Source organism: Rhipicephalus microplus, unplaced genomic scaffold (genome assembly GCF_043290135.1).
Source record: "Rhipicephalus microplus isolate Deutch F79 unplaced genomic scaffold, USDA_Rmic scaffold_63, whole genome shotgun sequence".
Classification (NCBI taxonomy): Eukaryota; Metazoa; Arthropoda; class Arachnida; order Ixodida; family Ixodidae; genus Rhipicephalus; species Rhipicephalus microplus.
Window position 1 is genome coordinate 1,469,209 of NW_027464636.1, and position 15,743 is coordinate 1,484,951.

General features: G+C 43.0%; 1 protein-coding gene across 1 annotated transcript; it reads left to right on the forward strand.

Annotated features, from left to right (window-relative positions):
- Positions 1–732: 732 nt before the first annotated feature.
- Positions 733–2,284, forward strand: LOC142789996 (endochitinase-like). The gene has a single exon (XM_075885026.1). It carries the CDS (start codon positions 733–735, stop codon positions 2,179–2,181), a length of 1,449 nt encoding a protein of 482 aa, XP_075741141.1. The 3' UTR covers positions 2,182–2,284.
- Positions 2,285–15,743: the final 13,459 nt, after the last annotated feature.

Sequence of the window (15,743 nt, forward strand, 5' to 3'; positions counted from 1 at the left end):
ATTTCACCATTTTCTACAGTAAATGCGTAGACCAATTAATTTATTACACAGTACAGAAAGAAAAAGAAGTTATCCGGCGTCGAAGCATCATCATCATAGCATTTTCGTGTCGCGTGTGTAGAAGAAGAAGAAGCCTTGCTGAGTTGCCAAAACTATGCATTAATTAGGAAACGACTTTTAGATATTCCATTTGCGAAGCTAGGTTTAAATTTAACCACAGAAAATGTTCCAAGTTTTGGTGCCTCTGTTTTGGGAAATTGCCACAGAGATGCATTCGATGCGGTGTGTAATTTTATTCAAGACTCTAAACGTTTTTCAACATAAAGCCCTCGTTAACAAATACTAAAAAAAAAAAACGGGTCGGAAAGTAATTTTCTATTCTGGATAAATCCGTGACATACCAAATTAATCGGGTTTGGCAAAACCAGCTGTCTGGTCGGCTCCCAAAATCAAGTTGTAGCTATTAGTATCTACTTTGTTATTGATTTTTTCTCACTATCTAAATCTTTGGTTTATTTCTTTTTTTCCAACATACTGTCTTAACTATACAACTCCCTCCCCCCCTTTTTTTTTTCGTTGTAAGCAATAATGCAGTTATCGTTCATATGAGACTATTTGTTCTCTTGGCCAATCCCCCAGAGTGGGTACGAGCCATGGATTGAAGGATACAAACAAACAAACAAATTGCCTAAAGGTTTGCCTCGGTTCTGCGCTAAGTATTAAGTAGGACTCATGGGGGACACCACCGTGACCTACCGCCAGGGCCGCTTCGAAGGACTGATGCCACTTTTCATGCCGAGAGAAGAACCATCCCGCAATACGCTGAGCGACGCCTTCCGTTCCCGCAGCTTTTGCCTGGTGGTTTTCTTTGTGGTCGCCATCATCACCGCGGCGTGCGCCTGCGCCGCCGCAGTGGCGGCCGCGGCGGCATACCTTCAGTCGTCATCCACAGACACGGCCCAAGGCAGCGAGGAAGAAGTTGTGGCCATTCCCGAAAGGTCAGCTAGCATCGCCTACCAGCGGCTGTCCGACAGCATGCCTCGCAAGGTAGTCTTCTGCTTTGTCAACGTCAGCATGCCGTCCGGATCACCGCGAGCGTTTGACGTCGGCAACGTGTCGGTATCGTTCTGCGACGCGCTCGTCTACGTCGCTGTCGGCTTGGACCCCGAAGAATATACCATTCGCTTCAAGAACCCAGCCGAGGACGAAGAGGTCATCCAGAAGATGTCTAAGATGAAGGCAATGGAGCCGACGTCTACGCTTGATACTTACGCGTGCGTCGGAGGCGAAGAAAGCGACAGCGCCGACTTCAAGGCCGTAATACGCACTAAAAAGTCGCGCTTGACTTTCATCCGCAAAGCGGTACATTGGGTCCAACAGCGAGGGTTGAGCGGTCTCGTTCTCTACTGGAAATACCCGACCGAGACGTCGAGGACCAACTTTAGCACGCTTCTGAACACGATGCGCATATACTTCGACAAGGACAAGATCCGGATGACCGTCGTGGTGCCCTGGAACGTGGTGATCCGTCGGCATGGCTACTTCGTTCACTCGCTGTTCGACCGGTTAGACGTGGTCATCGTAGACTCGCACCGCACCGTGGACTCTAGTTCTTTCCCGGTGACGACTTGCCAGACTCCCGTGAGAGCTGTGTTCAGGGCCAGGTACCATGGTCAGGTGGGGCTGTCAAGCGTGGTGGACGCGATAGCTTCGGCCACCACCGAGCACGACGTCCTCTTCAAGCTAGTCTTCAGCGTCTCCTTGGCAGGAGTGTCGTTCACGCTGAAGCACCCGCATCTGAAGAACGGCCGCATCGGCATCAAGGCCGCCGGACCTGGCAAGCCTTTTGGTCACACCAACCTGACCGGCATGGCCAGCTATTACGACGTCGTGGAGACCCTGCTGCTTAACCGTAGCTGGACACGCTTCCTTCACGGCTACTCACGGTGCGTGGTGGCCCACACAAACGATCAATGGGTCGGGTTCGAAGACAGGGTTAGTCTGCGCGCCAAGAGGCCCATACTGCGTAGAACCCGAGGCATGGCCGTCTGGGACTTGAGCATGGACGATTTCGCTGGTTACTACGGGTCTACGTGGCCACTGCTGCGCGAGGTACACGACTTGGTGCAGAGTCAGAATCCATACACGGTAGTGACAGATACCGTGAAATTATGGCCGTGATGATTGTGAAGGTGTACGGGTACCCTTTAGGGACCGTAGTGACTCAAGTGGTCGCAACATACGCCGATTTTCACGTATACGAAATGAAAACAGTGCAGTCGAACTTGAGCGTTTCGGCATAATAAAATGAATGCTATTGCGAAAATAGGGTGACCTCTGTACTTTTTGACATCATCTACGTCATTTCAGATAGCTTGGCCATTGCGTATTAGAATTGATTTTGTGCACAAGGTGATGACTGATTACCAACCACAGCTGCATTGTTTCTATAGGAAATAAACGCAATATTTTCATGATTGTATAGGTACGGTTCAGGGTTTGCTACTAAATGTCCAAAAGTATAATGAGGTACCCGCTAGTACCTCCTTGTCTTTTCTCAATTCCTTGCAGATTTACTCAAATCCCTATGCGGTTTCTAGAAAGTATGATAGTATTCAAGACATGAGCCATGCCATGTTACTGATGTTGGTTTGCTAGGGCGCATCTATCTATCTATCTATCTATCTATCTATCTATCTATCTATCTATCTATCTATCTATCTATCTATCTATCTATCTATCTATCTATCTATCTATCTATCTATCTATCTATCTATCTATCTATCTATCTATCTATCTATCTATCTATCTATCTATCTATCTATCTATCTATCTATCTATCTATCTATCTATCTATCTATCTATCTGTCTGTCTACCTATCTATCTATCTATCTATCTATCTATCTATCTATCTATCTATCTATCTATCTATCTATCTATCTATCTATCTATCTATCTATCTATCTATCTATCTATCTATCTATCTATCTATCTATCTGTCTGTCTATCTATCTATCTATCTATCTATCTATCTATCTATCTATCTATCTATCTATCTATCTATCTATCTATCTATCTATCTATCTATCTATCTATCTATCTATCTATCTATCTATCTGAATTCGGCTGAAGGGCACATTTGCGCCGAACTTACAGGAAGTGTGCAAGAGACGCGAGGACCCTAAAATACGTCCTTGCTAAACGTGTTTACGTGGCGTTCATTCATTGCCAGGCTAAACAAAATTCATCTACAACTACCGCGAAGGTGAAGCTCCAACCAAAGCGACAGAGAGGGCGGCGAACACCTAGTGGATAAAGGAGGCGTGTTTGTCGTTCCGGTCGGCCACACCTTCGCAATTGTTTCGCACCACGCCCGGTAGCCTCGAGGCGGATAGCGGCGAGAGGCATTCCGGGAAACCACGCACGCGCTGTTCCACCGAGGCAACCGCAAAGCACGGTGGGCTCGCTTTTCCGCTAACGTGTTTTCCATAGATTGCGCACGTGCCGCGGCGTAATCACAGAGTGCGAGCCCCTGCCGTCACTACTGTTGCTTTCCGCTATGTGCGCCCAATGTTCACCGGTCGAGTAACTCCAGCACGTAAGGTTTCCGTATTAGGCAACAAACAAAGTTCACCTCACGTTGTGTCGGCTGTCCACGTCATCGCAAATGCATAAGAGAGGAAGAAAGCCATGTTTTCTAAAGGGTCAAACAGAGGCCGTTTTCTAAATTTTGCCGGCAAGCAACAGCGCAGAACATATTCACGGGAACGCTGCCACGCAGTCAATGGTGAATGTGACTTATATTGAAGCGTAGCTTTGTTTGGAAAGCCTCCAAGGCTTTGCTAAGCGTGACTGCTTCTGTTTTCTAGAAATGTAGCACGGAAAACGCATAATGAATCAGCATATATACAGCCGTATGTGCTTCCCGTACAAATGGTTTATTGAGCATCTTGGATTGGATAGTGAAACAACAAGGCGTAGCTACAAAACCTCTCGGCGCCACGTGAATTCCTTCAGATTGGGGAAAAAAATGCAGCACAGCCAAGGGCGTGCGCATAAGAGAGAGGAGTCCCTCCCTGGATCCGTGGAATAATGTTTGCCTCTAGCAGTGACTTATTAAGGGAAGGGGTGCACTGCAACGAATCTTCACCCCCTCCCCGGAACGGGACCGTGCGTACGCCTATTTAGCAGCGTTATCTCTCTATTCGATTTGTGTTATTCAGGACAAAACCATATGCGTCTTATGAGTCGAAGAACCTGACGTCGTCGGTATCAGCAGTAATGGTGGAAAAGGTGATGCGATACTGAAGGCAAGGAATAAAGTGATTAACACTATATGAAAAGCTAGTTCAGAGCGTAGCAAACCACATCAAATTTAACTGAATTCAACCACGGGTACTCAGGATGTGGGGCCGTATGCAGTAAGTATACGTTAAAGTGTAGATCTAGATGCGTATTTAGGCATAATAAGGTTTTGAGCAGCATGCAGAAGGTGGTTAAGACAGAGTAGTGTGCATTAAAGTTTCCCTTTAACGCATCTTGTAGCCTTATTTGTGGAATTCAGAAAATATTTTTTTTGTTTTCCCAATGAACGCTTATCCCACTGTGCTGGATTGGCTGGTGCACGTCTGCAGTACAAACATATTGTAAAATCTAGCTGCTGTTTATAATGCCTTAACAAGTGCATGTGCTGTTCAGTTGGCTTCGTGTTCTTTTCTCGCATATAGATGCTAAAAGTACGGGAAACCAGAGCCTGGTCAAGCTGCACATGTGCAGTTTTTTGTCTGATCTCCTATTTTCGCATGAACATTGCTTTGTATTGGTATTTGGGCAATGCGAAAATTAAATTCGGATTTGGATTTTGGGGAAGAAGGTACGTGGAATTCCGAAATTTCCTAATGATTAACTCATACTTACCAGGCAACATTTTGTGAGACCCTTGACTTCAACTGATTAGAATACAGTATAATGCATGTACTATGTCAAGATACCCAATAAGTCAGGTGGTAATGTGGTATTATAAAAAAAAAACAGGAGCAGGCAAGTGGAACAAGAAAAATAAAGATATATGTGCCCGATTAGAATCGTTTATTTGGCGTGGTGCCTTGCTTGTGCTGTTCCGTATTTTGTAGTGACGTTTGTCAAAATCGTCCTGTTGACAGATATGCCTTAGGCAAACACAAGGCAACAACCATTACGATAACATCATTCTGTCCTCGCGTTGGTGACACATTTGTGTTCCCTTTCTCGATATTTTCATAAGATGATGGCCTTCTGATCAAGGATCTGCAAAACACACACACACACACACGCACACACACACACGCACACGCACACGCGCACACACACACACACACACACACACACACACACACACACACACACACACACACACACACACACACACACACGTGTAACAACCAGCCCTCCTTTCACCACTTCTTCAGGTACGTATAAACAGAGAAAAAGGGAAAGGGGGAAGAGAGGCAGAAACATATGTATATACTGTCGCAATACTGAAGCAGCACACAGGGCTATAAAACAAACTTGTTTATTAGGCGAACTTGTTCCCACAAGTTAAGGTAACTATGCGAAAACTGCGAGTCCGCCGAACTCTTCTTCTTCTTCTTCTTCTCCCCATCTCATGACTTTTACGCAATTCTGGGGATCGGCCGAGTGTTAGGTGAATTTGTTTTTTTTTTCTTTGGAATACTACTCGTATATGCCAGTGCTAGGTTTCGCAGCAAATAAATACTGAATAATAATATTTAAACGTTTAAAGGAATCAAGAATTTCGCTCTATATTCTTTTAGTCTGACTGATAAATACCTCTGTTGAATAGTAAACATCCCTGTGACTGTAGCCCAGAGTAGAGACGCCGAACGGTAGAGAATGATTCAGATATTTCCAGACCCAAGTTTTGAAGAGGTGGTGCTATGAATTTTCTTCTCTATGACGTGTAGCTGCGACAGGATAGAAAGTAATGACTGATTGTTTCCTTCTCCTTACAGAAGATACACAGAGGGGACAACGCTTGACATGCTCTATGCAGGTAAAAAATAAGGGAGGTAACCCGGCAGCAAAGTTTGGTTATGCCCACTTCCATTATTCTCGACCGCGATAACTCACTTTTCCAGAGAAGTAATAGGTGCTTAAATTCTGGAGAAACTGTCAAGACGGGGTCTGATTAGCATTTATTGAAAGTTAACGTGCGGAATCGTGCAATTGTATTTTTTGTTGTCTGTGGGTCTGATGATTGGCATCAAAAGTGCCTCCTTTGCTAAAGAATCAACGCTTTTGTTTAAAAGCAAACCAACTATGTGAGAAATGAAATGAATGTATAAGCGCTGATACAGAATCTGATACAGCTGATTCTAATTAACAGGGCTGTAGTTAACAGGGTGGATTCTTCGAACTGTCAAAAAATAGCAAGACTGTGCAGTATGTCCACCTATATAAGAAATAGTATGCGATAATGAAAATTGAAATTAAAATGTGCAATTGTATGGAGGAGTCATAAACAACCTGACTTCATTGTTATATAATTTCGAAAAAGAGCCGACAATTGACTTTATTCTATATATAAAAAAAGGAGAGAACATGAGAATCAGGCATTTGAACATTGGCTAACCTCCCTTTCCTTCTTCATTTATTCCTCCTCCTAGTGTGTTGGTACCCAAATTAAGTGGAGATATTTTAGGTACGCAGGAACTAGTATTCTGAAAAGCTTTAGAAGAGGCGTTTCACCATATGCAGAGAGAGAAGAACACACAGATAATGAGTCAGTGATGACGGCTACTACTGTATTTAAATTGGGTAATTTTTGCAGAGCTAGCTTGCTTGCTTGCTTGTTCCTTTCTTTTGTGGCTCTCACCCACTAAGGGGGATTGGCCAAGAAGCCGGTGGTTAATGCAAGTGAATACCTATAGATTTTCTAGATTAGGGGAATATGATTACTGTGTTTTGACTGTGAAATTAATTTGGCGCAATGTAAAAAATAAAAAAAAGGGGGGGGGGAGAAATAATAGAATTTGTTGAATATCTGTGGTGGAATCGTTGTATGGAATTCTCCTGAAAGTTGAATCATTGCAGTGTATCAGCTAAATAATAAGTGGTAGTGTGACTAGTAAAAATCGAGAGCTGATGGCTGACTCAGCAAGGTAATCTTCTTGTGTTATATATGAATTCGCAGAGAGCCCTGCAGATGTTCCTGTCGCTATGTCCCAATGAAATGGCCCCAAAAGACAAAATATTGGGAGTATTAAGTGATATTCCTAATTTTCTGAATAAAATTTCGAAGCAGTTATTTCTTTGATTTTTGAATCGGTGACATGTGATAAGAAAATGGTCGATATGTTCAGGTTCGTTACAGCTTGAGCACAAGGGGATGGCACCAGACCAGACCTGTTTAAGTAGAAATTAAGAGGTGGTACACGGCAACGTAATTTTGTTACCAAGACTTCCAATTTACGCGTGGGACACCATTTATTATTCCATGTGAATTGCAGGTGCGAGAAATCTGGATTCGGTATAATGGTTTTTGATGAGTCTTCAAGAAGGGAAAGTTTTCTAAACTTCGCTGCTGTTACATAAGCTGTAGGAGGCATGATTCGCACAATCGGAAGATCAAGAGATGTTCGCGCAAGTTTGTCAGCCATCTCGTTTATAAATATACTACGATGGCCTGGCACCCATATCATTCGCACTAGACGAATGTTTGCTGGGATTAATGATTTAAAAGTCTTTAGTACTGCTGATGTCGACGACGATGATAAGAATGAACACACGGAATACGAGTCAGTCACTATCACAGCTGTCGAATGAGTCGCAGGAAGTTTACGAATAGCTATAGTATAACGGCCGTTAATTCCGCTTCAAATATTGGTGTATAATCTGGGAGGCGTAATGAAAATGACCAGAATAATGAGAGAGAAAAAATACCCACACCTGCCTTCTCGCCACTCATAGATGCATCCGTTGCAATTACTGTATTAGTACCTAATTGAGACAGGTGTTGTTCTAATAAACCAATCAAATATTTAGAGGGCAAGTGTTTAGCGTTCACGGGGAAGATTTCGTCAAATTCTATTTGGACTTGGTCGATTGGTTTGACAGATGGTGTGATCTCGAATATATTAACATTTAAAGCATCTAGAAGTGTTTGAACAAATAGCACTTGGGGTTTATATACACGGGACCAATGCTCATTGAAGAAGACACCAGGCTCGGCAAAGAATACAAATTGTCGCCTTCCTAAAGTGGATTCAGAAATTTTTAAATAGGTGTTTACTGTTAAAATACGAAATCTGCAAGCAAGGGTGGGTATCCGAGCTTCTTGATACAAAACATTGTTAGCTGTGAATTTTGGCACACCTAAACAACTACGTAGGGCTTCCCGCTCTAAAAGAATGAGGGGGTTTATTTTGTATGCTGGTCCACCAGAGAATAGTACACATCCGAATTCAAGAATCGGACGAACGTACATGCGATAAATCATGATCATCGTATCTCTGCGAAGACCGGAACGGAGGCGGCTAAGCCTACTTATCATTCCAACAGCGCGTGTAGCCTTAATTTTAATATATTCAATGTGGTCACGCCAGCTCAGTTTTTGATCGTACAGTACACCCAGATATTTAATACAATTAACCTGGGGTATTATTTCCTGATGGTACTGAAGAGAAATAGTAACTGGTGCGTCCAACGGAAAAACTATTAGAGCACTTTTAGTTACGTTCAGGTTCATATGAATTTTCTGAAACCAGGTTTCCAATGTTGCCAAATAACACTGTAAAGTCAAATGTAGTGAATAAATATCCTTGTCAGATGCAAAGAACGCGATATCATCTGCATATACATATACGTGTACCTTATCACTCTGTGGTATTGAACTTAACAAAATGTTAAATAGCACAGGCGATAGAACAGAGCCTTGAGGAACACCTCTCGTTTGGCTATACTTCGGCGTGGAAATACCTCGTTGGAAGCAATAAAATTTTCTGTCTTTTAAAAATTCGTATATCCAATTTGTTATGTACTGCGGGAACGTAAGCTCTTTTAGGTCATTGATAAGAATAGCATGTTCAACACTGTCATATGCCTTGGCTAAATCAAGGGTTACTAGGGCCGCATATTGTCGTCTGTGCCGAGCAAGCTTTATACGAGCCTCTAAATCAACATGCGCCCACCATATAGAGTAACCTGGTCTAAATCCAATCTGGCACGCACTGAGTATCGCATTATCTGTTATGAACTTCTTAACTCTACTGTAAAGTATTCTTTCTATTAACTTAACTACGTGTGATGTTAAAGCGATTGGCCTAATGTTATCTATCTGCATTCCTAGTCCCTGTTTTTTAAGAAGCGGTATTATTTTTGCAAGTCTCCAGTCAGGAGGTATCCAACTATTTTCAAGTGAATAGTTGACAACGTTAAGGAGGTCTTCAGGAGAGATGTCGAATAATATTTTTAACATTTCCGAAGTGACGCCATCTGGTCCAGGACCTGTGTTTGGCAGAATACGAACGACGTGCGCAAGTTCATCCCTACTTACTTCAATAAAATCATTTCCGAATGACGGTTTCGTACACTTTATTTTGATTTGTGATGTAAATCTCTTCTCCAATTCTATTGCAATTTCCGTTAATGTATTTTCCAAATCAGTTGGAGAAAAAATAACTGAGTCAATATTTACGTGTGCTGTAATAGCTTTACGATTACGGAGAAATCTGAATAGAGCTTTCTTGTTGCCACTCTTGGATAAGTAGGTGCACCGTTTTTCATCATAATCGTCTTTCGCTAATGAAACTGTTCTCCTAAAGGTAGCTTTAGCAAATAAATAATTTCTCCAATTAGTCGGACATTGGTTGGTAAGGAGTTTTTTCCATGCAGCGTTGCGGCGTCTATAATCTCTGGCGCAATCCGCATTCCACCAGGCAGATATGAATTTTCCCTTTGTTGAAGATATAGTGAACTGTGATTTTTTAATTGTACACTTTAGGGTGGAACAAAGGCTCATAGCTTTCATATTTGTTTCCATATTGGGCAAGGAAGACAGCGTTGACTGTAAGTTCTTTTTAAATTTAGAGTAGTTTACAAAACTTTGCACCTGGCGATCTACCGTCACTAAAGGAATGCTGACTTCAAATACCAGGGGGCAGTGATCACTACTTGTAGCAGTATCAAGAACAGTCCAAGACGATATTGTCACACTTGAGCTAGCAAATGTCAAGTCTAAGACGGACCTCGAATTACATCGAACGAATGTCGGAACTCTGGAGTTCCAACAAATAAGGTTATTCTGGTTAGTCCAGTCCCACAACCGTTTTCCTGATGAATCAGTGCGGAATCCCCATGAAACGTGATGGGAATTGAAGTCTCCCGCAAATAGCATACTGTTTCTGCAAAAACTCGCAGTCACGTCAAGGGCTCTTTCATCTTGTATCCCAACTGGAAAGTAGTTGTTGACTATAGATAGTGGCGCATCCGGGAAAGTGAATTTCCAGAACCATTACTTCGTAATCGGCTGATATTTGTTGGTAAACTAAGTGTGCTTTATGGCAAATTTTGGATGAAATGAAAAACATTAATCCTCCACCACGTGAGTCTCGGTCCAGTCGAAAGCACTGATAGTCTTTTAGATAGAAGTTTTGATCAGCAGACAGCCAAGTTTCTTGTAAAATTATGGCGTCTGGAGATTGTTGAGAAATTAGGTATAATAAGTCTGTAGTTGCAGAGAGAATTGAACGGCAGTTCCACTGAAGTACTCTAAGGTACCCTATGATGATAAGCAAGCAGTAGCAACTGCTTGATCTAAGATACTATCTTTTAAGAAGTCCGCTTTAGTCATTGGTTCCTTCACACTCTTTTTTGTTTTCGGATGAGAAGAATTATTAAGTTTGCTAGTGGGTGATCTGGTGCGTTTCAAAAGGCGAGCATCCATATCTACATCTTGATTAATTATTGATTCTGAATGAGATATACCTTCCTGCTCAGTTGTGTTAGGACTGGAAAGCATTGCCTCGTTATCGATAGAGACATCTGACTGATGTTCGGCAGGTTTACTAGTTGAGGCACTAGGAGGTTGGATACGCTTAGTTATTCGATCAGATGCACCCGACATCTGTGAATCCATAATACTATTGAGTGAGTCGGACAGACTGAGTAAAAATTTTTCTAATACTTTTTCTACGGCCTTTTCTACCATAGCAGAAATGGACTGAGAAAGTGATGCATCCATAGAAAGAGGTGGACGAGCTGCTATACCGGCATAACCCTGACTCCTGCTTTGAATTTCTGCAATTGCTTCTCTACGAGAGCATCGTCTCCTTTCAATGATTTCAATCACCTGAAGTTCTTTTGATCTTGCAGGGCAGTTAGGATCGCCTGCAGCGTGATTTGCCTTGCACAAACAGCATGTCTTATTGTCTGATTGACACTCAGCAGTACTATGACCAGCCCCGTATATGGCTCCGCATATGCGGCATCGAGTCTCCGATCGACAACCTTTAGTACTGTGTCCAAAGCGCCAACATTTAGCACATTTCAGCGGACGGGGAGCCAAAGCTTCGACCTTATAGATAAGCGGCCATGCCTTGATCTCCGAAGGGCGATCTGTACCAGCGAATGTGGCAATTAGAGTTTCAGTGGGAACTTTCTGTTGGTTTTCCTGTTTGGTACAGCGGTAAACAGAAATAACACCTGCTGGGGAAAAGATGTCCAAGACTTCTGCTGGGCTTAGACTTGCGTCTACCCCCCGAACCAATCCTTTGCAGCAAGCTAGATGAGGTGGGATAAAAGAGCTCACCGGATGTGATGCAAAAGTAGTGCACTTCAGAAGGTCTTGGATGCAGGCCTTGTCTGGTGAGCAGCAAAGTATACCCCCGCGTCCAAACTGACGAACCTCTGTTATCAGTAGAGAGTGGGGAGTGATCGCACGAAGTTCCGTTTGGATTGTCTTGGGGTTTTTCATGCGGATGAACCCACCGGTGGTCGGCACCAAAGCGACAGGAACGCTACGGGTTCCATTGCGGAGAAACAACTCCAGAGGAAGATCTTGAGGGGGAACAGAGGCTGACCAGAGGGCAGGCCTCTGGCCCGGAGAAGAAACAGACATGAAATAAGAAGAAGTTACACTTATCAATGCACTAAAACAGTTGCGGAACAAGAGGTAGATCTAATAAAATAAAATAAAAGTAACCGCCGGCTACTTGACCGCAACCCTGAGGATGGAACAAGGAACGCAGCCGCAGGCACCCGATCGTAGGCTCGAGCCTCTTCCGACGCAGCCTTGCTTGCTTGCTTGCTTGCTTGTAGAGCTAACTCCAAAGAAATACCAGAGCGCCTCTTCCTTTTCTTCACCAGAAGCCCGAGCGCGTGACGCATTCCAGCTGCGTCTGGCCAGGGTCTCTTGCTACCACGGTTACTGCGTGGCCCGGTGAAGGGCGTTCTATTTGAATGCTGCCAATATATTGCGACAATACATAATTCACGCTGCAATTTGGAAACACGGATTCAACCGAAGGAAAATCCTTCCGAACTTTATGAACCTTGTGTCCGTATGCAAACGTGTGCCACTTCAGTGACAGGCAACTGTTTCAGAGTAAATTGATATGAATTTGCTTATAATGTCTTCATTATGGCCCAAAAGATTCGATAAAACATACAAACGTGAAAAAAATTTTTGATGCTGTGCAATAAAGGTTGGATAAACCGCGGGTAAAGTGCGCCACAATATCTGGCTATGTTTGCTCTGTTCAAGCAACTCTTAATGCCCACCATGGTGTAAGAACAAGTTGCGCCTACTACGGTGTGAGAATAAGTCATTTTTACAACGTGGTGCCTACGAAGTTTCCGTCTGTTGGCTCCAATCTTCAAGCCAAATTTATATTACTTTGATATTCCAGTAGCAGTGCTGCATATATTTCTTCGATTTTGATTTCACTACTGCATAAGCTTGGTAACGAAGCGAGAACAGTGCCAAAACGAGCCCCGATATGACCCCATACTTCATCTCATACCGAAAAAGAAAATGCTTGCTTACGAAGAATTGTCGTTTTTCTTCTGTAAGAAGTTTCCCGTCGAATATTGTGCTACTAGAGCCCAATGTGTCATACGGATAGCGAGAAAAAACCGGGCATAACGGCTGAATGAGTCATACACAAAGGACGCAACCTGCAGTCTACAAGAAAGCATACAGTTACTACAGCGCTAGTTCCGTGAGGATTCGAAGGACACCGAACGTTTCGCTTCGGAACGTTCGTATTGCGTAGGCATATTAAAAGAAATTCTTTGGTTCAACACGAGGAAAGCGGTAGCATCACGCGACATCCTGTCACGCAATGGTTCAATAAAAGCGTTCGAGGACTCGAGGCTAAAATTGATCGGTGGCGCTGCGTATCCACAGTAAGCAGGTTCCGCGAGTGCCTGTCCCCTTCGGTGTCACGTCAAAAAAATCGACATGTGCTTCCTCGCCCTGACTTTGCTGTTCATGCTGACATCAGCAGGTAAGGTATGGCATTTAGAGGCGCTGCTATTTTTATTTTGCGAAATAACGACATATATTCAAGAAACGTGCTATGACAACGAGGGTTTCTGGCAGCTGTTCCTTTTCCATATTATGCAACTTCAGTAAGCGATAACCTATAGCCAGCCGAGCAAACCTACCTCGCCTTCTGGTTCGTACAGTAATTAGGGCGTTTGTGCAGGTGACACATCAGGCAAAATCTTTCGTTTAAATTCTGAGATGGGTGTCGCCGGCATTTTTTTTAATGTATTCCTGCCAGGAAGTATGAGCGTCGTCGCTTGTTCGCGGTGTTTGCTGTTGTGTTGAAATTGGAGACAATTCTTCGAACTATCAAAATATATCAGGACTGTGTCGTATGTCAACCTATATAGGAAATAGTATGCGATAATAAAATTAAAATGCGCAATCGTATGTAAGAGTCATGAAGAACTTGGCTTCATTGTTATATAATTTCAAAATCAAGCCGACAATTGACTTTATTCTATATGAAAACGGAGGGAACATAAGAATCAGGTATTTAAACATTGTTTTGCCTTCGTCAGATACATTAAACGTAATCAGTCTAATCTGCCTTGCTCTGTAGCTTGCACAATAAACCGAAATAATTTTTTGTGTACATTTTTTGATATAATATTCAATATTTTGAAGTGGTGAAGGACAGGTTGCGTGGTCTGGAATAAAGAAGAATGGGTAATTATCAATGTTATTGCTTTAGCACCGCGCAATATTCAAGTTGACATCAAAGTCACATGGGGAGATTTGGGAAGAGGTTAAAATGCGTAAAAAACTTAAGCCAGGAAAAGCACCAGAGACCCGTTCAACGGTACTATGGGCTTTAAAATTTCTGCTCACCATAAAATTTATGCAGGCTGTTCGGGTTTCTCACTTGATAAATTTTGCTTCAGCCACTTGAAGCACCTGACACATCATTGTGAATCAGTTAAATAGTACAAATTTGAATGCAACTTGCGTAGCTTAGCGTTTTGTGAGCTCAAGTTCATAACATTTTTCGATCTTCCGCATGTTCTCGCCTGCAGACGAATGGTCCATGCCGTCATATGGCACATATTGCAACGCAACATCGATGTTTTTATTAAGCGCAATGACCTGTGAAAATGGTTGCAGTGGTGCGGACGGACGCTCAGGTGATTACCGCAAGGCGATATGAGCCAGCTCGTTCATTGAACGCCTACCCTCCAACGAGACAGAATCCCGTGGCATTTGTGGAACTAGAAGCCGCGAGAGGAACCCGCTGTGGGGTAAGCAGTCTCGTGTTCTTTGCTTCATGCAGCAGCATTACGATATCCACTAGAAATGCAAACGCAGCTAAGAGAGAAAGTAAGCAGTCACTTATTTTCGAAGTGAATTCGTATAAATCACCCAAACCGCATGAATCACCATTTTGTACGACGCGTAGATGAACGGAGTAAATTACGGAGAGATGTATTTATTGAGAGCGTTCGATAAGTCACAGCGTACGGCAGCATAGGACAGCCTGGCCTGCTGTGGGCTCCACACTTAAAACCTGCCTGGCCATGTTCTCATTTTTACTTACTCGACGCACCCACTGACGATCGAGAGAATAACCACTTCCTACACACTTCCCTCTCTCTTTCTTAGGGGACGCTAAAGAGCAAAACGTATTTTCGCGTATTAGCAAAGTACCATTTAACAATTCTGAAAATACTACTTTTACCGGGACATGGCACCCAGTAAGCGAGAAAACACACAAAAAGAAACTGCGGTTGGAGACCGCGATTGAGTTTCCCCGACCAGGCTCTGTGACATCATCAATTTTCGAAAGCCTCTACTTAGACCAACGCAGCTTCTAAAATGACAAAATTTAAGTATATTGCAATCTGTGGAGGCCATAGACTTCACATACAAAGTCTCAGAAAATTTCATTGAGGGAATGTCGTGCAAACAACAAAAATACACTGTTGAAATGATTACGTCACTCGTTGCGATTATGGCACGAAATTTATAATTTAAACCTTGATTTTCTCCGCAAACGATGAACTTATGACGGTAAAACTTGTGACATTGGAGTTCTCAGAGTGCAATTTATTGATCTAAAACAACTCATTGTTTTTATTGTCCCTTTAAGAACGCCTATGTTCAATGTGCCAATCAATTAGTCCGATGATATGCTTTCAGACCAGATCACAAATTTTTCGCATATCCGTAAACGTGACAGTACTTTACCTCCGGCGCAGT